At 39.9% G+C, this 21156-nt stretch overlaps 1 protein-coding gene and 2 long non-coding RNA genes across 12 annotated transcripts in view; 2 read left to right on the forward strand and 1 right to left on the reverse strand.

Moving 5' to 3' along the window:
- Nucleotides 1-442: 442 nt before the first annotated feature.
- On the reverse strand, nt 443-13165 carry NR2F2 (nuclear receptor subfamily 2 group F member 2). 5 transcript variants are annotated; one of them, XM_044980412.1, is made up of 3 exons: nt 12716-13165; nt 4832-5380; nt 443-2043 (listed from the first exon to the last, which is right to left on the reverse strand). In XM_044980412.1, the coding sequence occupies exons 1-3, from the start codon at nt 12756-12758 to the stop codon at nt 1769-1771; spliced, it is 867 nt and encodes a 288-aa protein (XP_044836347.1). In that variant the 5' UTR covers nt 12759-13165; the 3' UTR covers nt 443-1768. The 5 variants fall into 5 exon arrangements, with proteins under 5 accessions (XP_044836347.1, XP_044836349.1, XP_044836345.1 ...); XM_044980414.1 differs by having other exon boundaries at nt 4832-5359; nt 12716-13158; XM_044980410.1 differs by lacking the exon at nt 12716-13165 and adding an exon at nt 6848-8233.
- Nucleotides 8389-11463, forward strand: LOC123344326. Its single transcript, XR_006572521.1, has 3 exons — nt 8389-8679; nt 9840-9936; nt 11361-11463. It is a non-coding gene; the product is annotated as an uncharacterized LOC123344326 (long non-coding RNA).
- Nucleotides 11695-21156, forward strand: part of LOC123344324 — a 28970-nt gene continuing 19508 nt past the window's right edge. For 2 of the 6 annotated variants that reach the window (XR_006572516.1, XR_006572518.1), the window contains exons 1-2: nt 11702-12123; nt 19618-19666. This is a non-coding gene — a long non-coding RNA (uncharacterized LOC123344324). Of the gene's footprint in view, nt 12124-19617; nt 19667-21156 lie in introns of all 6 variants that reach the window. The other 4 variants (XR_006572517.1, XR_006572514.1, XR_006572515.1 and 1 more) reach the window with 4 other exon arrangements.

Raw genomic sequence — 21156 nt, forward strand, 5'->3', positions numbered from 1 at the left:
TACTGCTATTACCTTGCTCCAGTGATCTTGTGCGTGTATGTCAGAAATTTACAAAAGATTTTTCCTCCCATTCTGATCATAAAATAGATACTGATCTTCAGATTTCTAATACTTTTTTTCACAACAATACCTTTCCTATGCAGGCACTTAAGTGTGACAAAAATAAGGGCCTTCTCTAGAAAATCCATTTTTAATTAACAGGAGGATTAGATGAATGGGGGGTAATGGTTTACCATTTCAATATAGTACTTCCTAAACCAAAGATAAACCATGAATTTAAGTCCCCCAACCCCACTCCCGAATTAAATAGGTAAATACACTGCTATAAGTCTGCTACAAACTTATTGTGACAAGTAAACAAATCAATTGCCTATGGATTTATAGAACTACAAACTACAGAGAAGTAATGTGGTTTCTGAAAGACATTTGACAGCCAAACAAGTTTCAGATATCAAATAATATTTTAATTTCTGAATACTTTCAATTTTCCTTGGAATATAACACACAAAGACTCGACCAAACAGTTCAGTTATTATAACTTTTACAGTATACAGAAATGTTGCACTTAAAAAAAAACCTTCAGTTTTTTTAAACACAAAACTGTAAACTCTAAGATACTGAATCAATCACGTTATCTATAAGTGCCAACAGTGTTATTTTGTCATGCTGATTTCAATGATATTTTTTTTAAAAAGGGAAAATATCAACAATTATTATAATACAAAGGGCTTGCAAATATACAAACAGATAGAGGAGTTTAATAACAATTCATGAAGAACTATGTGGAACCCAATCCAATTACAAAAGTTCACTTTTTTTGTTTGTTTTTTTTTGTTTTTAGTTTTTTGTTTTTGTTTTTTTTAATCAAAACCATAGTGTGTCTTGGACACAATTCATTCTACCTACAATAAATCCCCACAGTTCATTTTCTGTCTGAAAATATCAAAAACCTAGTTTTTGGGGTAGTTAAGTGACATGTGGTTCATTTGGGTCTATATAATTATAGCTCTCTCTCTCTCAGCTTCAAGCTAAATTTTGGGTCACCACCTCTAAGTGCGCTTCCATCATTGTGTTGTTGAGGGGTTTTTTCCTTTTCTTTTCCTTTCTTCCTATGATACTTTCGTGGACTCAGTTTTAATTCTTTCAGAACATATATTTTAAGGATACACATTTTTTTAAAGAAGCCAAGATTATATCAAAAATTATTATAGAACCACAGAATAAACTGGTTTGAAACCAGAAAAATACAAAAAAGAACAACTATAGGTACATAGACACATAGGACAATTAATAATTTGGAAAAAAAAGACTTACTTTTTTCCATTGCTAATTTTCTCCAAATTTCCTTTAAAAGCACTTTCAGCGAGATATTTTTCTTTAAAAAGTTTACCCCGTAAAAGAAAAAAAAAGAAAAGAAAAAAGAAAAACCCACCCTAATGTATTTCCTTCCTTCTTTCTTTTTTTCTTTTACTTTTCTTTTCCCTTTATTTTTTAAACAAAAGAAATGATAAGTAGCAAGTTTTTTTTCTCTTAATGACACGGGAGTTTTTAATGCATTCTGTAAAAGTTCATTTGAGAGTCTTTTTTTTTAAATTCACAGTCCATTATTTTTTTTCCTGTCTTCTTCTAGCAAACTGGTAACATCCTTTTACATCCTTAGCAGAAGGAAATATAAGCAACCACCAGAACCCAAATGTCATTTGCTTTCCTTTCCCTCTCTTTCATCTCCCTTCTCAATATATATATTTTAATTTTTTTCTCCAATATTTTATTGAATGGACATATAAGGCCAGTTAAAACTGCTGCCAGACAGTAACATATCCCTGATTAGGGTTTCTATTGGGGTTTTACCTACCAAACGGACGAAAAACAATTGCTCTATGACAGAAGATGAGACAGTGCGCAGTGAGGGAAGACGTAGTAATAACTTCCCGAATCGCGTTGGTTGGTTGGGATACTGGCTCCTAACATATTCTTCCAAAGCACACTGTGACTTCTCCTGTAAACTTTCAACATGGGCTACATCAGAGAGACCACAGGCATCTAGAAGAAAGTTAAAAAAAAAAAGAAAAAAAGGAAAGAGAAAACAATCAGTTTAAAGAAGATTGTTTTTTTTTAAAAACTGGTAAAATTAGGCGTAGCTAGTGGTTGATCATGTCGCTCTCAGAGCTAAGCATGTTTTTAGCAAAAGGTGAATATATATATATTCCACCCTTTTGAACGGTCTGCTCTAGAATCAAACACAGCTTCGAGATCTGAGGGTTTAATTGCACTACTGAGCTAGGCGTTAATACTGAGATGCTGGGAAAATGTCATTTTATTATTAATTATTATTATTAGTCGCAAAGGTTGAAAAGCGTGCGGGGGAGAAGCCACTATTTCTTTCCCACTCGGAAAATAACAGTGAAGAGTCTCATCATATGGCTAGAAGGACTAGTAATAAATAAATAATAATAATAATAATTAATAATAATTAATACTAAAAACTGGCCCAGCAAAGAATAATGGCGCCCCGGTTCCAGCAATAGATTCTCCCCCAAAGAAGACAACGCGTTTTTCTTCAGGCTTTGAAACTGATTTAAGTGGCCCTTTAAAACTGATCTTGTCAGTTTAGCCTATTCAGAGGCAGCCATGCAAACTGTGATCTCTCTGTTCATTTGAGCTGTGTCCCCCTCTTTTCTTTTTCTCACTTTTTCTTTTTGTTTCTTTTAAACCCAAATCCTCTACAAGACGAAAAACTCCCTGATATGGTCTGGACATTTTTCTGATGCGCTAAAATACAATCAGTTCCCTTTAAATCAGAGACGTCTGTACTGAAAAGAGCACAGGTTGTGACCTGACCTCTCTGTGGCTTCTTAGGCATAGGGCTAACACATGCATATTCTGCGAGTCATTAGGACCCAGATTTTAAACAAATAAGAAAAAGGGGGAAAAATAAAAAAAGCAAACATCATATGCATCTGTGTGTGTGTGTGTGTTACATCATTGAGGGTTATTGGGGCGTCTGAGAAGCTGCATGCATAACCTTATATTTGCATGTGTGTGTTTCCACAAAATCAGATAACAGAAACCTTTATCTGGTTGGGAGGCAATTTGCATGCCAGGCCTCACATTTTGCAAATAGTAATAAATTTAACAGTTACGACAGTGTCGGACGATTGTTTTCTTGAAAGGCTAAAAAAAGTGCTCTTTAGAAATCCCGGATTTGAAATAAACTCATAAGGGTTGTGTTGGGGAGTGTGCGTGCTGGGGGTGGGGGAAAATCCTAGCTGAAAATCTGAGCGAGGGATAAAATGCATCCTTGAAAAATGACAGGGAAATAAAATAAGTATCCCACAAACAAACGGTACATTCTGCTTTTCCTACGGCTAGATGCTCCCTGCTAATTGATCACTTTAGGATTTTAGCACAAGTAATTTGAAAAAAAAAAGTTTTACATGTAAAGCAATAATATATAAAAGGAAGTTTAGGTCACGACCCAGAACCTGGACAAAGTCCAGAAAATGACTTGGTTCCCCAGACCCCCTTTAACACAACAAGGAACGGATTGTGAGTCCTCCTCCCCCCACTCCACATAAACTACATTTTTTTTTCTGTTTCCTGATATCAGGCTTTAAAAAACTCCGATGAGTAATTATTTTACAAGTCCTGCTTCCATTCATATGTTTATCACGTGGCCACTTTCCCAAGCTTCCAGATTAGTTACAAAAGAAATCATTTAAGAAAACAAAACTACCTTAATCCAAAACTTCTAGAGGTCCAATACAGTGTGTCACCGGATGCCGCCTTAAAGTTAGCAGCCTCGACTAACGTCGTGCACAAATTAGAAAGCATGTATTTAAATTTATATATATATATATGTAGCCTCCAGAGTTAAAATCAAGTCTATTACTCACACAGGTTAAACTACGGTGCAAGTTAATTAGATTTCACAATGCGTTCAATTATTGTTTTATAACTCATATACTATTTATGTGCAGAAAAAGTTGGCACGTATTTTCCACTTTTAATTATCTAAGAAACACCTTACTGCTTTGATTATTTCCTTCCAGAGAGAGGCATAGCTGTGTAACCATCGAATTACATTTTTAAGCCCCAGCTAAGAATCCTCTTCTGTTAGTTTTCATATTATTACTATGTATGTACTGGAGAATTATCTTTTACAAACCGCTACTTACTTTGGACCATACAACTCCTGCTGGGGATAACTGAAAACTTTCTCCCTTAGATCAAATGATACAGAACTGCTCATTGCCACCTTCTATTTAACTCAGAGACAGCTCTTTGGGAAATTTGATTTATTTTATTTTATGGGATGGAAACGAATGGATTTTAAATTCAGCTTGGCACGCTTAACTTTTTTTTTAATTCACTTTTTAATCTCGCAGGGCTGCTTTGGTTGTTGTTGTTGTTTTGTGGTTGCCCATAAAATGATCCTTCTTTTTTTTTTAAGTGGTTTCAGGGATGGGAAGACTTGCATTTAACATCAGACAGCTTTTGCTGCTGTTCGGATTGGTGTCCTTAAATGCCAGAGCGATACGGTTAAATCAAATATTATTTTCACCGCGGAAGGCAGAGACTCACATGCCTTATTGGTGCTCAAAAGTCCCCCCCCCCCCCCTCCGATCATTGTTAAAACTATCTGAAGGCTCCCTCTCAGGGTGCGTATAGGCCAGGCCTTCCTTGGAGAAACACATCCCATTTTTCTAAAAGGACACATGTAGCAATGATTCTGGTGGGGTTTCCAGCTTCTTCCACTTTGCCAGAGTGAACCGATTTCAAAGGGATGGCTGGGGAGGGGAGTGAGAGGGTGCAAATAAATGCTGCCTACCTGAGGTGAAGAGGACTATGGCCTTTAAACAGCTATATTCTGCAGAGTCGACATGCAACGCTTTCAGTTTTTCTACTTGCTCTTGGAAGATTCGTATGTGGTCCATAAAGGCGACCACTCGGTCAGCAGACATCGGCGAAGCGTGGAGGCCAGCAGCGGCCAGGAGAGGGGCTACGTGGAGGGGCATGGAGCACTGGGCAGCGTTGAGCACAAATAACTCGCTCCAGGTCAGCCTGAGGAGGGCCACCTGGTCTGTGATCTGGAGGTCTGGGAAGAAGGGGATATTCCTGGCCCACTCCACCGCACTGAAGAGCATCCTGGCTGCCAGTTCACAAATGTTCTCGATGCCCATGATGTTGTTGGGTTGCATGCACTGGCTGCCAAAGCGGGAGGTGGGGTAAGGTTCTGCTCGCAGGAGAAGGGAGATATATCCGGATAGGTAGGAATGGCAGTTGAGAGGGTCCCCATTTGTCAAGGCGAACTGACCATGAGTTGGCTGTGTGGGTGGCATTCTGCCCCTCTGGACGGCTGCAGTAAATAAAGAAGAAACTACAGCAATTAATATCTGAATTGCTACGATCCTTTTCCAACCAAGTCCTGCTTTGTGTGTGACCCTGGGTAGAGGCAGCTTCGGGGGGACATGCATTTCCCAGACAGAGTTCAGCCTGGGTCTGGTTTAGAGCTCGGCAGTTCCTGGTTAAAGTAAAAGCAGCAATAAAAGCTAAGCAAGGCTCTGTACATGCCTCAAGGCTGCTGCTCTGAACTGCTTTAAGGACACTACGGATCCTCAGTTCCTAAACACACAAGAATTCACCCCCCCGCCCCCTCATATGTACCGAACGTCTCTGTGTGTGTGGGGGGGGAGGGGATTCCTCTTCATTACAGCTGATATTGCTTATTGATTTAGGGCTGCAGGGCGGGGAGGGTGCAGGCACCTTTCAAAACACAGAGTGCTCGTCCCAGACAGCATTTATTGACTATTCAACAATCCTTTAAAAAGGTAAAATTCCCCTGCAACAGAGACGGGTAGATACAGCCACGCGACGGGCGAGGGTTATTATTTAAAAGCACCTTTATCAGCTGCTCATGGAAAGTGGGCCTTTCATTTTGTTAATAAATTTACATGGTGACAGCGAGAGAAAAGGAGGGGGAAAGGGAATAATAGCCAGAGACGCAGAAAGAAGGGAGAGTGGCTGAAATGTGCGTGGCTTAGATTTGTTATTTAGCATATGACAAGGTTAGTTACTCTTGCAGACACACAAAGGCAAGCCTGGCAGTCCAAAGCCCCCCTAACCCTTAACCTACATAGCAGCGTCCAGACACAGAACACGCCATTGCAAAACTGGAGGCTCGGATTTCTCGTCTAATTTTATATCACAAAGACTCGATTTGCACGGATCAAAACCCCTCAGCTACTTATTTCTTTCCTCCATCTCCCGTCCCTTTTACCACATTCTCGCTGTCTCTCCTGGGGGGTGGGGGAGATAATTACAATACTAAAAAGACGGGTTTATTTAAAAATATCAGACTGAGAATCCACAGTGGAATGCAGAAGAACCCTGCAGTGATGCGAGTTACATTGCTACAGTAATTCGAACCTCCTCTGTAAGGGTGGGTGATGGGGGTAGGTATTCATCTATCTATCTATAAATTCACACACACACGATTTGAGGGAAAGGGGGGGTAATGCTGAACATGCAGGAGGAAACATTAAAAAAGTAACCACGCCTCAGAATAATCATCTCCCTCCTTAAACAGCTGAACCTAAAATATCCACTTCCAATGAACCTCCATCAGCCAAATCACACACATCAATGAGGAGGGCAGGAGAAAGCAGGCAAGCCCCCCTCCCCTCAACACCTCTGTCTGAATTAAGGGAAAGTTTCTCTCACTCGCTGTTTATTGTTGATTAGGCTTGGTTTTTTTAAAACCTGATTTGTTTGAAGGGGAGAAAAGAAAAAACAGAAAAGCAAAATGCAGTGACTGAAAATTGGAAAACAAATGAAATCCCAATACCTTCCCGTCTCATGCCAACTTTGAGGCATTTTTTGAGCCGGCAGTACTGACACTGATTGCGGTGGTGCTGGTCAATGGGACAGTTCCTGTTGGCACGACAAGTATAGCTCAGATTCCTCCTGACACTCCGCTTGAAGAAACTCTTGCAACCCTCGCAAGTAAATTGGCCATAATGTTTGCCACTAGACTTGTCCCCACAAACCACACATTCAATGTGCTGCTGCTGCTGCTGCTTTTCTCCTCCTTGGCTCTGCTGGCTTGGCTGGTTGGTCTGGGCTGGAGTGCTGGGGGGGCCTCCTTGTCCCGGGGTTTGTGGTGTGTGAGGGGCCCCAGCCGGTGGTCCTTGCACTGGAGGGGCTTGAGCAGGCTGAGTTCCCTGAGCTCCGGGTACATCGTCCTGGGGGTCTCGCCACACACTAACTACCATTGCCATATCTATTGGACACCGTTTCCAAACTTCCTGTTCCCCCTTTATTTTTAAAGTTTGTTTGCTTGGCTTTCAGATCAGCTTTGCAGCAGTTTCTCTCTCTCTCTCTTTTTTTCCCTTAAAAAAAGGAGAAAAGGGGGGATGGGGGACAGAAAAAAATGCCAGCGAAGGCGGAGGACGAGGGGTGTTGGGGGGGCAGATTGCGAGTCGATTGTCTGGCTTAAAGAGAGAAGTAAGGGGGTGGTAGGGGTAGGGGGGAGAGAGAGAGAGGAAAAAAACTCTCTTCAAAGATCTCCCTCTCTCTCTCTCTTAAAGCTGATCTGCTGCAGAGGAGTTGAAGGAGGAGAGCCGAGTGTCGGGGGGCCAGGTCCAGGGAAGCTCACAGTCAGCCATTCAGGAAAGCCATCAAAATAAGAATGGAGAAAAGGTTAAAGATTACACACAAGGCTTGCAAAGAAAAAAAAATTGCACAACTAAAAAGACTTTTCTCGGCGCAGAAAGCGGAGGGGTTCGCTGTAGTTTTTTGAAGTCCAGGTTGTGGAAACATCAACGGAGATCAGCTTCGCTTTTTTTTCTCTCTCTCTCTCTTTCTTTCTTTCTTTCCGCTGCTTCTTTCTCTCTCTTTTTTTCTTTTCTTTATTTTGCTGCTGCTTCTCCTCCTGCTGCCGCCGCTGTTGCTGCTGCTGCTGCTGCTCGCTGCCTTGTGCCGCGTCTCCTTCTTTGCAAGTGGGGCTCTTAGCGCAGTTGGTTCACACAACACATGGGGTGGAGGGGGGGGGGGAGGGAGGGAGGGAGGGGGAAGGGGGAGGTGAAGGGAAAGAGTCAACTCTCCAGCTTAGAGCTCAGCCAGTGATAATGATAAAAGGGGAGAGCAGGAGGAGGAAGAGGAGGAGGGAAAGACGGATCACAACCTAGAACACAGCATCATTCTTCATGCAAAAAAAAAAAAAAAAAAAAAAGCAAGACGAGCAGAGACACGGGAGGGACAATCAACCCCCCCCCCACCACCACCACCACGACCACAAAAAAAAAAGCAAAAAAAAAAAAAAGGCGAAAGGAAAAGAACTGAGAACCAAAGTGATCAAATATGCTAAGCAGGGGGGGGGGTGAGGGAGTGAATGCGATTTACAGGAGCGGGGCTGGCGGAGCGGCGAGTGCTTTCTCTGCGATCAGCTCGCGGCGCTCTCTATATAGTGAACTTTGACACGACTGCTGCAACTTAGCACACGTTACCATGGCGACCGCTCGCCTTATAAGGCAACAGACTGCGTTTGACTGGTCAAAAGCTCCCGGACCGCCCCTCGCCTCTCATTGGACCGCTCAGCCTTGTGCGGGCTGGCATGGCTGCCAAGGCAGGCCGCCCGGTCCTAAAGGGAGAACGGTTCTGGGGCAGCTGAGAACGGAGGTGGGGGGTGATTTTTTTTTAAATATGATCGTTATTATTATATCTTTGCACTTTCCCTTGGCCTTAGTTGCAGGATCTTTCAAAAAGAACGGGGGGAAATAAGGCTGGAGACCCAGATAAATATCCAGGGCAAAGTGAGACTGAAATAGTCTTTGTAGATCTCAGACTTTATTAACTCTTTGATCAGGCACGAGAGAAAAAAAAAATCTGATCATATCATCACCTGTAAGCAAGAGAGTTACATTACATTTGCCTGTTCCCCATTGTGGCGATAATGTCATAAAATAAATTCCTGATGGATTTTTTTTCCAAGGGGGGTGGGGTGAGGAGGGTAAAAATAACAGCTTCTGTGCTAAATAAGGTGATCGGATGTAATTCTTATACATCAAAAATTGGGGAAGGAGTGCTTCCAGAATTGATATTCCTCAGTGACTACTTTCTCCTTTTTAGGGTTAAAGTTTCGTAGCTATGTAGATTTAACTTTTTAATTGCTCAATCCGCGAAGAGGATGCTGACAAAAAGATAACTGTGTCACTCAGATGCTGCAGTTAAAAGACATTATCATGAACCTTATTCAGCATCATTTTAAAAAAAACCTCTAAAATGGAGTTAGCTGTAAACTATAATTTCAGTATATGCAACCCTAGCTAATTATTGTGAATGGTTATTTGCAAAGGTAGAGATACCTGTATTCATACCATACACATTAGTGAAATGTCTGTGTGTATGCTACATATATATTAGATATACATCTATCAATGTATATAGACAGAGACATCAGTGAATATGGTACTTGATTACAGAATAGTTGAGTATAGACTTCATTGTTTCTTGACTGCGCTGGCATTTCAAGAACCATTCTTTTCATCAAACACCCAAACGTAAATTGGAAATAATTAGCATACAAATATACACCACACATGTCTGAATATCTATATATGTGAACACATACCCACACACATTTATTCTGAGTTGCATAGAGTTTACAGCAATAGCAATGATTTAATCAAGTACAGCATATCTTACATTCATTGAGTATGTTGGAAAAATTCAATGCTGCTTTCCAGAATATGAATTTATTTTCTTTTATCAGAAACCTAGGCGGTTTGGTCATAACGCAATGCATTTCTAGCTATTCAACTTTATTCTTTTTGTTTTAGGCTAAGCAGAAATTTACGGATAACACACACGGGGATGCGGTAGAATTGTGACTCGGTAGCACAATCTCTGTACTATATATGGAGCAACTCTAAATAGGTAACCGATCTAAGTACACAGGGGCAATTGTTTATATCCTATTGAACCTGGGTACTAAGCACCATAACGGAGATAGTTTATTTCTTATTGAATAGCTGCAGCAAGCACCAGAACAGACAAACGCATGGATACGTAGAAATACATTTTAAAATACATAGATAAATGGACAGGCAGACAGTTACTTCTATACAAATATACACATACATATATACACATGCATATATACACAAGTCTGAGAGAGGGACTTACACACATATAGTCAAACTAAGTAGAAACATGGGGACCCAGATGCATATAAAACTATATACAGGATTCATTGCTGCAGCTTCCCCCCTCCACACACACTTTTTCATGTTGCCACATGCACACCCCTTCTGCCGCAGAAATAATATATGTCTCTAAAGCCGCAGGTGCTGAGATGATTGGAAAGTTGTAAAAAGCACCTAGACTTGACACTGTCCTGTTTATAAACCTGGAATATAATAAGATTCCACCAACAAAGATGCGCGCCTGGTCAATTTCAAAGGCAGGCTGTAGAATTCCAATTGATCATGATGTAGCAATATCAACCCTTAACTTAAATAGTGATCGAGGGGGAGATAAAAATAAAGGGGTTGGGGGAAGGGACCTTTTACGGTTAAAATGTGGAGAGCTGCCTTCTGATTTCCAAATAACTCAGACATTAGGGGTCACGCATTTTGGTTGAGAATATAAAACCTAGTTGTTGACTGTAGTTTATGTGGCATGTCTTGGAAAAGGTTTCCTCTCTCAAATCTTATAACGTATACAGGGATAATTCATCATCTAAAAACATGAACATCTTAACAAACGCAGAAAGAGCGTTTATTTTTTTAAACAAGGTTCACATTATGAATAGTTTGAATATGTGATTTACCTACATATGCTTAAAAGCTCCAGTATATTCGGATTACTCAAACCATAATGAAGAATGCCCCAGATTAACTATTTGCTCTTCGAGGGATACAACAATGCGACTGTCTATTAGGTGGTTTCCTATTTATTTGAAAACACCCCTGCGATGTAGGCTGATGTAGAATAGATGAATATAATGATGAACTGCAGCTAATGTTGCTGAATACTATTTGAAAAATGAGGGTACCGCTGATAGATGAAGATTCTAAAATGTCCTTATCGGAGCTGAGTCACAATAAAACAGTCATATTTTGAAAGTAGGATTGTATTATTAATTATTATTATTATATTATTTATTATTATTTACAAAAAGAATAAATCCCTCCTGCCATTTTACTGCAGATGTAAATTTATTTTAATGAGCGGGAGGCGGGAAGCTTTATTTTTATTAAAATAAAGTTTGGGATGGCGTCCGCGTAAATCTTTAGAAAAGAGGGGGAGATCTGTTTTTCTGGCAGAAACTTGCCTAATCGTCCTCTAATTCTTTATAGATTAAATCGCAATAGGAGTACAGCATCGAACAAATACCGAGTTTCACTCTGAACTCAGCGGAAAGCAGTTACGTCTAACAGAATGCAATGAATTCCTCTTCTCCCTGAATGTAGTATGTGTGTGTTTTTCTCTTCCACCACACTGAAGTTCCATGAATAGGGAAAGTGGCTCCTATTGTGTGCCTCTGAACTTCCAAGTCAATGCAATTTTTAACCACTGGCTTGTGGTACTTTGAAAATCACCAGGGGCTGTCAGAGTTGGGTCCTCTGAAAAATTTACAGTGCTAAATCAGAGCATATGCTGTGAGAGAGGGAAAAAATTGCTTAAGATTGGAGCAAGTACAGTATCTGTCTGCCCCCTAGTGTAAGTCTCTTATCTGCCTAAAATTCAACTTTAAAAGAAAAGGATCTCTTAAAGGGAAACGACTTTTGGCTCACGTATGCATACGAGAATGAAACTTCTGTGCATTTTAATCTGATTAATTCCTAAGGATTTAAAATTAATTGGCTTGGACACTCCTAGACGGACAGTTAGATTTCTGCATCAGGGTTTCTCCAAGCCGTGTGTTGAATAGGTATTTTTAAGCGGAGGGGGGGGGGGGGCTGGTTTGTGATTTTTTTTAAATGAGAAGCCATGCCTCTCATGCTTTTGTCAGAACAGAGCAGTTTTGCTGCTTAAAGTCAGATCTGCACCTTTTGCAATAAAGAAGGATAAATATTTGCCTTAAAGCTGCAGACCAGCTGCCAACCGCACCTTCCGATGGTGAGTATATATTCCTGCTTCTTACCATTGTACTTGCTTAAACAGAAATTGTTCCTGGTGGGAGAAAGATGGGTTCTCAGCGCTACACAATCAACACCGACCTTTCTCAAAATAATAGTAATAGTAATAATAATAATTAATACAAAATGCTGCCAACTTCCCACGATTACAAAATTACGTGCAGAATCCCTAGCACTAAAGTTAGAGACCTGGCTCCCCTGCATCCTTCACAGTCAGTTACTATAACAAAGTAGAATTAGTCAGTTACTATAACCAAGTACCCTTTCAGAAGGGCTATTCGTTCTCCACTCTTGTTTGAAATGACTTTGATGCACGTTTGTATATTAGCTTTTGAATCTGATTTGGGTTTTGTTTATTTTGACTAAAGGACGTGATAACTGATGGTGCTGTAATTGCAGACACGGGGTCTCTTCCCTCTCCCCCCCCCACCCCCTTCGAGCAGCCCACGTAACCTTAGAAACGATAGTTTAATACGTAAGTTATCTAACAATTGTTTTCTTAAGAGAAACACAAGATCACAACACATTTTAAAAAAGAGTGAAAAAGAAGAAGAAACTATAAGTAAACATACCAAAACCATATTTGCCTTGTTCAAGGTCCCAAATCGCTTGCATCTTCTTTTTCTACCTCTCCTTTAGTTTGGCAGGTGAAACAAACAAACCAAAAAAAAAAAAAAACACCGCTGTTTGCCCCCCTGAAAAGATGTGCGTTGGGTAATTAAAGAGAATCTCCTTCTTGGTGTTTATCTAAGCGATTGTGCAAACTGATAAAAAAAAAAGTAAATAAATAAATAAAAGAAAAAGAGGCTACAGCTTTCGGGGGGAGGGGGGAGAGATAAAGAAGCGAGGGGAAGGGAAGAGATCTCCCCCAGCCTAAAGGGAAGTGCTTTCCGTGTGTTATTAGCGTTCAGCCTTGGGGAGAAAAAACAACAACTGAACACTCACTCTAACTTTGCACAGACAGGGTTTGAGGGAGAGCTTTGTACATAGCTGCTTAGGAATGTGCGCCTTGCCTTTAAGAAAAAAAAACCCCACAAAACCCACCCAAACCCAAGGTAGGAGAGATGTCTTTGAGTGATCCTTGTCTCTCATCTCATTCCTTAGAAGGAAGAGCGTCTTGCTACACCTTGTTTGGAGCTGAAAAGACCCGAGACTTAAAAACCAAACCAAAACAAAGGGAAAAAAAACCCCAACCCCACAGGCCCCCTCGTCCAGCCGGAAACAATATCGATAAATAAGAGTGAAATCTCCTAACTTAGTGAGTGTTGTGGTCGGATGTGTGCACCCGATTTCAAACCCGCCTAGAGAAAAACCGCAAACAACTGCAGGCGAGCGATCAACACATGCACAGAAAGGGGACTGGGGCGGGGGGGGGGTGGGGGAGGACGAAGAGATAGTGTCCTGGTTAGGGTCGGTAGGGAACGCAAGCACATGCTAAACCAAGCTGGAAAAGAATCGGCGCTAACCGGGAATCTGTCTCTCTCTGCCCCTGAGCGCCCAGCTAGAAGGAGTTACTCCACAATTTTGTTTTTCATTTTAAAATAAATAAATCCATCCATAAAACCCGCTGGAATGAGCATCGCTGTTGCCAATTAAAACCCATTGGAAAGACATTTCCCCCAGCCCGTCACAACCGTGGCAACTTTCGAAATGCAAAGCGCGGCGCTGGGGTTTTAATTTGTTAATTTTTTTAAAATTCGAGGACCCTGTTGCAAATCGGCTGTTACGCCCGTTCCCGACCCACTCAAACAGTCCTTCCTCCTTTCCTAATGAACGAGACGCTAGCGCGGGGAGAGTTTGGGACAATTTGGAATACATTATGCTGCCTTTGGCAGCCTGGTACAGTTTTAAACTTAATGGATTCCTGCTTCTTCCTTTTTGTTTTAAGAAAAGAATGACCAGGGGGGAGTGGAGGGGGAGGGGCACACACGGATCTTTTATTTTAGGAAGCTGTTATGGTAAGAAGTGTGTCAAACTTGACAAATGGAACAAACGTTCCCCCACTCTTACATGTCTTTGCCTTAAACCAGGAATTAAGTTAACCACAGTTCTGAATGTTAATTGCATGTTTACTGAGCTAATGAAAATTACAAATGGGTTTTAGCACCTCAAACAATGATGAAAAAAAAACCGATGAAGGCAACCATCATCACAGCCTTGGGGTGGGGTGGGGGGAAGCGAGAAGGAATAAACGCACAATATTGACCAGAAGGGTAAATCTTTTAACTGTTCATTAATACCCTAACTATGGTCTACACAAGTTTCCACTCCTGTTAAGTCTGATCAGTACATGGGAGATGGAGACACAGCCCCGTTGAATGAATTTTTATTATTGCCAGAGGGACATTCAGATCCCCCCCCATGCAGTCCTCCCCCCTCTGCAAAATAAACCCCTTACGGGTGAGAATTCTTAAGGTGTGCTGACAAGCATATGATACATAGTAAAGTAATTTCCTCTCTTAGCCCACGCCTCCCCCTCCCCACACACCATCTTTCCCAAATGTTCCTTTTCTAGCAGTCCCAACGGCTGGGAGGGAGAGGGGCAGAGGAAAGGAGAATTAACCCTCCCCCCGGTTTATCTTTGCAATCCAAGGAGGAAAGGATGACCTAATAATTCAGTTTTATGATAACAATTTTCATGCTTGAAAACTAACTGCCAAATGAAACCTAAAGGAAACAAGGAAGAGAGAGAGAGAGAGATTGTGGACTATACCTTTAAGGATTCTCCCCCTCCCCCCCACCCCAAGGTGCTGTATGGAGGGGATTTAATTAAATCGGCTAAAGATGTTTTAAATCTAAAATAAAAAATAATCCCAGGGAGACGTTTTCCCTCTGGTGTGCAGCTCAGCGTCTGAAAACTTTGGCCCAAGTTGTAGTGATAGCCGCGACTCTGCTCTGCAGGGGTCAGAGGTGAGGGCTATTTTAACCCTAAAAGCCTGCGAATGACCAAGGTTGAAACTAGGCTTGCAATACTAATAGCCATAATTACCTCCACCCATTCCAGGGGCATCCCTGCAGAAGAAATGTTAGACGCTGGGTCAGAATATCTTGGGCTTGGTCATTTATGTATCTGTTTAAATAACAGCACCGTCAAGGAATTTCTCGAAGTGTTCCATTTGCTTGTGGGACTGGAGCCTTCTTTTTTTGCAAGCATTCCCAAGGCGCTAGGGTCTTTGTCTTAGAAGGAATGGAGTGTTTGAATGGTGTGAAAGGGACAGAGAGGGTCGCTTCAAATCGATTTTACTTGTCCTCTCTGTCTTTTCGGATCAACGCCCTTCAATGACCACATAGGTGCTCTTTCAACCAAAAACTTGTGCAACATTTTCTGCCTGTATTGGTGCTAAATACAATAAATGCTGGGCAGATTTTTTTCCCCCTTCTTTCCAAAGCAGAAAGCACCCTAATTAAATTGTTTTATATGGACAGTCAAGACAGACCAATTAAGTATGCATTAGTATAAAGATATATTCTGGAGATAATCGCTCTATACAAGATGTGCAAAGTTCCTCCGGCAGAGAGGGTGTAACACCTTTTGATATAGATTCCCCCCCCCCTCCGACCCCCAGTCGTCTCCTTTACCTGAATAAGGCACTGGATAAATTAGTTAAAAGCCATTAGGTAAAGTGGTTTATAAACAAAGTTAACAGGTGGAGGTACTCGTTTGTATAGTAGAATATTTAATTGTAGTACACATACATAATATAAAGCTATATGTTCATGTTATATATATTATCTATAACATGAACATATAGCTCTATATTATATATGTGCAGTATGTGTACTACAATTAGATATATACATGCAGGTAATATTCAGCTAATATAGAGACAGATGACTAAATACACGCATATAATAAAATGTATAGCTGTGTATAAAGTATGGATCAGATAAACACACATGCTAAATATAATACATAGTTATGTATTAGATTTTATACACACGTGTATACACATACACCTATCTATACACCAGTATAAACACTGACACATATTATATACTGATTTAATCATTTACAATAGAAAATACTTCGCATTCCAGGCACGGGCTTTCCCTGGGAAGAAATAACAGATCAGAAGAAGAACTCATGAACTCCTCTTTCTGGCCATTTTAGTACCTTAGAGAAAGCTCTCTAACGTGGATACTTATAGAAAATGGGGTTTAAGATCTAGTCCGTTGTTAATTGTTTTAAAGGCAGTTTCCATATTCCAGCCCTGACTCATTTTAACCTATTAAAGGGGGTTGGGGGTACATAGCCTCCGATTGCTAGGAGAAGAAGCGGATGGATGTGAAGTTCTTGAGGCACCTTGTATTCCCAGGCACTTCCGAACAAACACGCTGAGCATGACTGTGCTAGAGAGTGAAACCCTTACAGCAAGAGATCCTGATTCCTGCACAAGTGGGACTGAGAAAACAGACCCCCTCACCTACGTCCCCCCTCGCTCGACATTACATTGTAAAGCGAGGAGAGCGAAAAAAAAGGGGGTACAGAATGGCAAATGCAGCGTGTCTGGTGATTCATTTTACAGCTGCACTTTGAAAGGGTTTAGAACATCACAGGGAGCTAGGAGATATGCTGATGCGTAGGTAGTTTAATGTCAAAGTAAACCAGTTGAGAACAGACAATTTTAAACCCTGTATTTCTCTCTTTACTGGGTACATTCGAGGACAAATCATAACATACTGCTGGAGAGGCAAAGAACTCATCTAAAGGAGCTCTCAGCAAGTCTTCTCCCGGACAAAAGTCCACCTCCTGTTGGGCTGGGTATTGATCAGGAGAGGAGCTGAAGATGTCACCACACTAAATATTTACTGATCACACACAAATAGCCGGGACTTGAACGATTTTCTCCTGTGAGGAGAGTAGAGAGAGAAGGGTAAATCATTTTATTAGTGTGTATAAAGCAAAGAGCACACTCTGGCTTGGAGTGTTTTAAGATGTGTCTTCAGCTGGATGAAAAGAGTTAGGGAAATCGATATCAAGTGATTAGGCGACCCAGTAGTGTCAAAGAGAGAGGCTGTGAATTTCATGGATTTGGTTATACTGGGATGGGGAAAAGAGAAAAAAAATATCGGGAGATTAAAGGGAGGAACCCATTGTAGCAGAACCAATGAAAAAATAATACCTAATCAGCCCGATGAAGGTAGGAAGAAGAATAAAGACCCACATTTCTAAAAAGACCCTATCAGCTAGGCAGTGGAATCAGGAACACTCATGAAATAGACAAATAGGAGGAGAATAGAAATTCTATAAGGAAAATACAATTAGGAGAAGGACATAAAAGTTTTCCCCACCCACATGTAAAGCAATGACTAAAACACTGAGAAAATGGTGACAAAAGACATACAGCGAGAATAAAAAGGAGAGGGCTGGAGTAAATGATGGTCAGATTTTGAGATCAAGTTGAAGGGACTTCAGTTATCTATCTCCATCAGGCAGGAATGTCTTTAATAACAGCAGCTACAGGAAATTCATCTCTGTTGTGAGATTTTAAATCAAGTTTGTTCCCACCCCCTAAAATAAACGTGGTGAATAAAATAGATTTTAGTGTTTAACCACATCGTGTTATGCTGTAATAACAGCTCTTCTAGTATGTAATCTACAGATTACTGCTTTTCTAAGGTAACCACAAATGGCATCAAAAGCAGTACTTCTGAAAATGACAACATGATTAAACTCCGCTCTACACGTAGTATTTTAATTCGGATGGGGATTTTAAGGCAGGATCTTTAGCAGTTTTTAAAGGACTATTCAATTCTGTCTCAGGTATAATAATATCAATTTATGCGTGGTGGCAGGTTATATACAACTCTGCTTCAGACAGTCATGGTAAATAGCAAAGTATACCAAGCTAGAAATCGACAATGACTCTGCCAATCAACCTGAAGGTAGACTATTTAAAGAGCCCGGTGAATTTTTGCATAGAATAAATGGTATTTTCGCGATATTAAAAGGACTAGCTGCAGCGTATATCTTTTCTTTTGAAGAACCCAAAGAGGGTGTCACTGAATAGAATTAAGTCCATACGACCGAGGGAAAGTTTTAGAAGCAGCTCGAATGATGCTATTTTCTGAGAAGGAGGAAGGGATCTTAAACTAGGGATCTAAGAGCAGAACTGATGGGAAAATGGCTTTTCACTTCTCCAAGGGCTAATTTTGCAAGCACTGAAGTTGGAAACAGCGACCAATAGGCAACTGGTTTCTAATATCTAAGAAGGGGCCGAGAAAATGGCTTTTCATTCCTTTGTATGCCCTTAATCCAAACGCTATTTTCGCCCTAAATAAATGGCTGCTGCTGTTACAGGTCTTGGAGGGTGGGATGGGAGAAAAGGGGGTGGGAGGGGGAGAGGTATATTAGATGAATTTCATGTAAGGCTACGGGGTTCATACAGCCCTGCTGGATCACTAATGCAACAGGAAACCCCAGGACAGACACAACCTAATTAACAGTTTTCCATAGCTGAAGCGATTTTTTAAGAATCCCAGTGGATTACACCAATATGTTCAGGTGTGAGACCAGGAGGGCCTATAACGCCTCCCACTATAATCTTATAACCTCTTTACCTAATTCCTTAGATTGCAGATAGGAAGAGTCTGACCCTCGAGGTCGTAAAGAGCTTGGTTTCATTAACCCTTCCCGCTCCAGCACAGAACCAAGGTTAACTACGCTAATCTAAAGTGTGTGTGTGTGTGTGTGTGTGTGAGAGAGAGAGAGAGAGAGAGAGATGCTAGGGAAGAAAGGAGATTGCATTAGATGCAGTGTGGCTGCAAGGTTTAAGAACTCTGCTCCTTCCTATTCCCTTTTTCTCTAATACGAAGGAAAATGGAAATGGAAAGAGAACTGTCTTGCCCGCTTATGTATACATATACATATGCTCTACATTCACATGCATAACACTTATAAATATATGCCCACTTTTGTAAAACAATATTTTTGATTGACTTCATTGCAGATTTTCTTTTTCACCAGTTTTAAAACGTGGAGTAAATGAAAATATTCTAAAAAATGTCAGATATTGCAAAAAGTGTACTTACCAGCCCCCAAACCATCACTTTAGATTCCTCTCCATAGTCAAATTATAACTTTTAAAGAAGAAATTTAGAAATAATTCTCAAAGTATATTTGCCTGCTAGCACACCTGGCTGATATTTTAATAGGTAGTTGCAGTGTATTGATTCAAGATGAGTCACTGATGTTGAAAGTTAATAACTCTCAAATTGTATCTACATGCCAATATATACATATTTACACACACAGAACAATACTGTAGAAATTTGCATTTTGCTTCACATTCTCTATTCTTAAATCTTTTAACATGATATTGAATTGTATCTTTGAATGCTGTCAAACTACTTTTTAAGCAATTCAATTGTTTGCAGGTTTCTATGTATTTCACACAATATTTGTCACGTACAAATCTTCACCTACACATTTGAATTGTTTGTTTGTTTGCTTGCTTGTTTCCTTTTTCCCCAGTATGAAGATAGAAATATGTTAACTACTGAGGCAGGCGGCAACATTTCTGGTGAGCATGTTTAAATATGATCCCTGCGTACATTTATTTTATTTTCAAATTAACAAGAAAACTGGAATAGCAAATAATATGAATGATAACTGTAATATGCTCCGGTCTATTTAACTAGCTCTGGTTTTAGAATATAACTATATTTTAATCCATCATGCTGCTAAACAAAAATAAAAAAATGTAACCTCCCCCAATAATAGTAATCATTACCTTTTATTTTTTACTTGTCTTCCTTTCAACAGACGTAATAATGAAGACTTTCTAGTGGCTTGTGATTTTTAAGAGACAAGTCCAAAAATAATTAGCAGAATCTTAAGCAGTTGAAAGTATGAAATCATATATATTTTAAATATTCAGCTTTAAAAATAACATTCTTATCAAATATAAAAATGAAAACTGAGCTACAATAATTTTTATTTATAAAAATTCTAAGGGTTTTTTAGGTTTTTTGGTTTTTTTAAAAGCAGAAACGGATTATTTAGGGAAGCAGTTACTACATTCTAGGGCCTGCATTAGGCATTACATAAATAGAAATACAGCTATTAGAAATATCCAATAAGCCTAGACAGGGACAGACAGATGTACACACATAACCACAGCTGAACAACATAACATGAATTTAAGAGATTTTTTTGATCAATTGCATATTTATAGACTCTTAATTAAAACTCCCCCTCCTCTTAAAGGCTGAAGCTTTCTTGGAAATATTTTAAATGCATATTTTAGACTCTGTGCTCTGAACTGAATTAAGATGAGCTATTTTACACAATAGTGAAATCCTTCTCTGTACTGAGTGTTTAAGAATCAACTGCCTATCAATCTAGGTATACATTTCTTCATATTTCCTCCCTTATTTTTGTAGACAGTATTTAAAATGGTGCTAGTTTTCTATTTATAAGAAATGAATCAGTCTTATAAAAAATCCTATGTGTTTGAGATAAATTGGATAAGATTTTATCATGTTAAAGAATTAAACTAAACTGAAAATATTAAAGCAAGGGGATACCAGCAAACAGTGAAAAATGGCAGGTGTGGCCTTTTGTGACAAGCTTGCCTTATATCAAGTGCCAGGAAGAACAAATTTTAAAAATAGGACCAGTTTTAGGTTTTAATAGGGAACAATTACATACAACTTTATTTCCAGCTACAGTATTTAATTTGATCTAAGTATTATCTGATAATGAAATAACCCTATTTTGGATTTTAAATATATTGTTGCTTATAAAAATGTTATGGTTTCAATCATATCCTAATCTTAGATATACTTAAGTATTCAACCTTCTTTGGACACAGACCAGGTAGCTGAAGTCAGTGGAGTTATTTCAGTCCCTATATTTACCCCTTTATATTATAGTATATTTTGTTACTAAATCTGAGAAGTCTTGCTACAGCGAGGGAAAATAAATTCATAAATCGAGTGAGATCATTTTCAACACTAGCAACTTTTTGTTATGCAGAATACAGTTATTTACTTCAGCCATTCTTTACAC

Source organism: Mauremys mutica, chromosome 11 (assembly GCF_020497125.1).
Source record: "Mauremys mutica isolate MM-2020 ecotype Southern chromosome 11, ASM2049712v1, whole genome shotgun sequence".
Classification (NCBI taxonomy): Eukaryota; Metazoa; Chordata; order Testudines; family Geoemydidae; genus Mauremys; species Mauremys mutica.

Bases quoted from the DNA above. Each gene is read 5' to 3' on its own strand.
- NR2F2 (XM_044980410.1), bottom strand. From the start codon at position 7,280: ATGGCAATGGTAGTTAGTGTGTGGCGAGACCCCCAGGACGATGTACCC. The intron at 5,381-6,847 runs GTATTGGGATTT...TAATTGCTGTAG, and splicing joins AGTTGGCATGAGACGGGAAG to TTTCTTCTTTATTTACTGCA. The intron at 2,044-4,831 runs GTAGGCAGCATT...ACTTTCTTCTAG, and splicing joins CATAGTCCTCTTCACCTCAG to ATGCCTGTGGTCTCTCTGAT.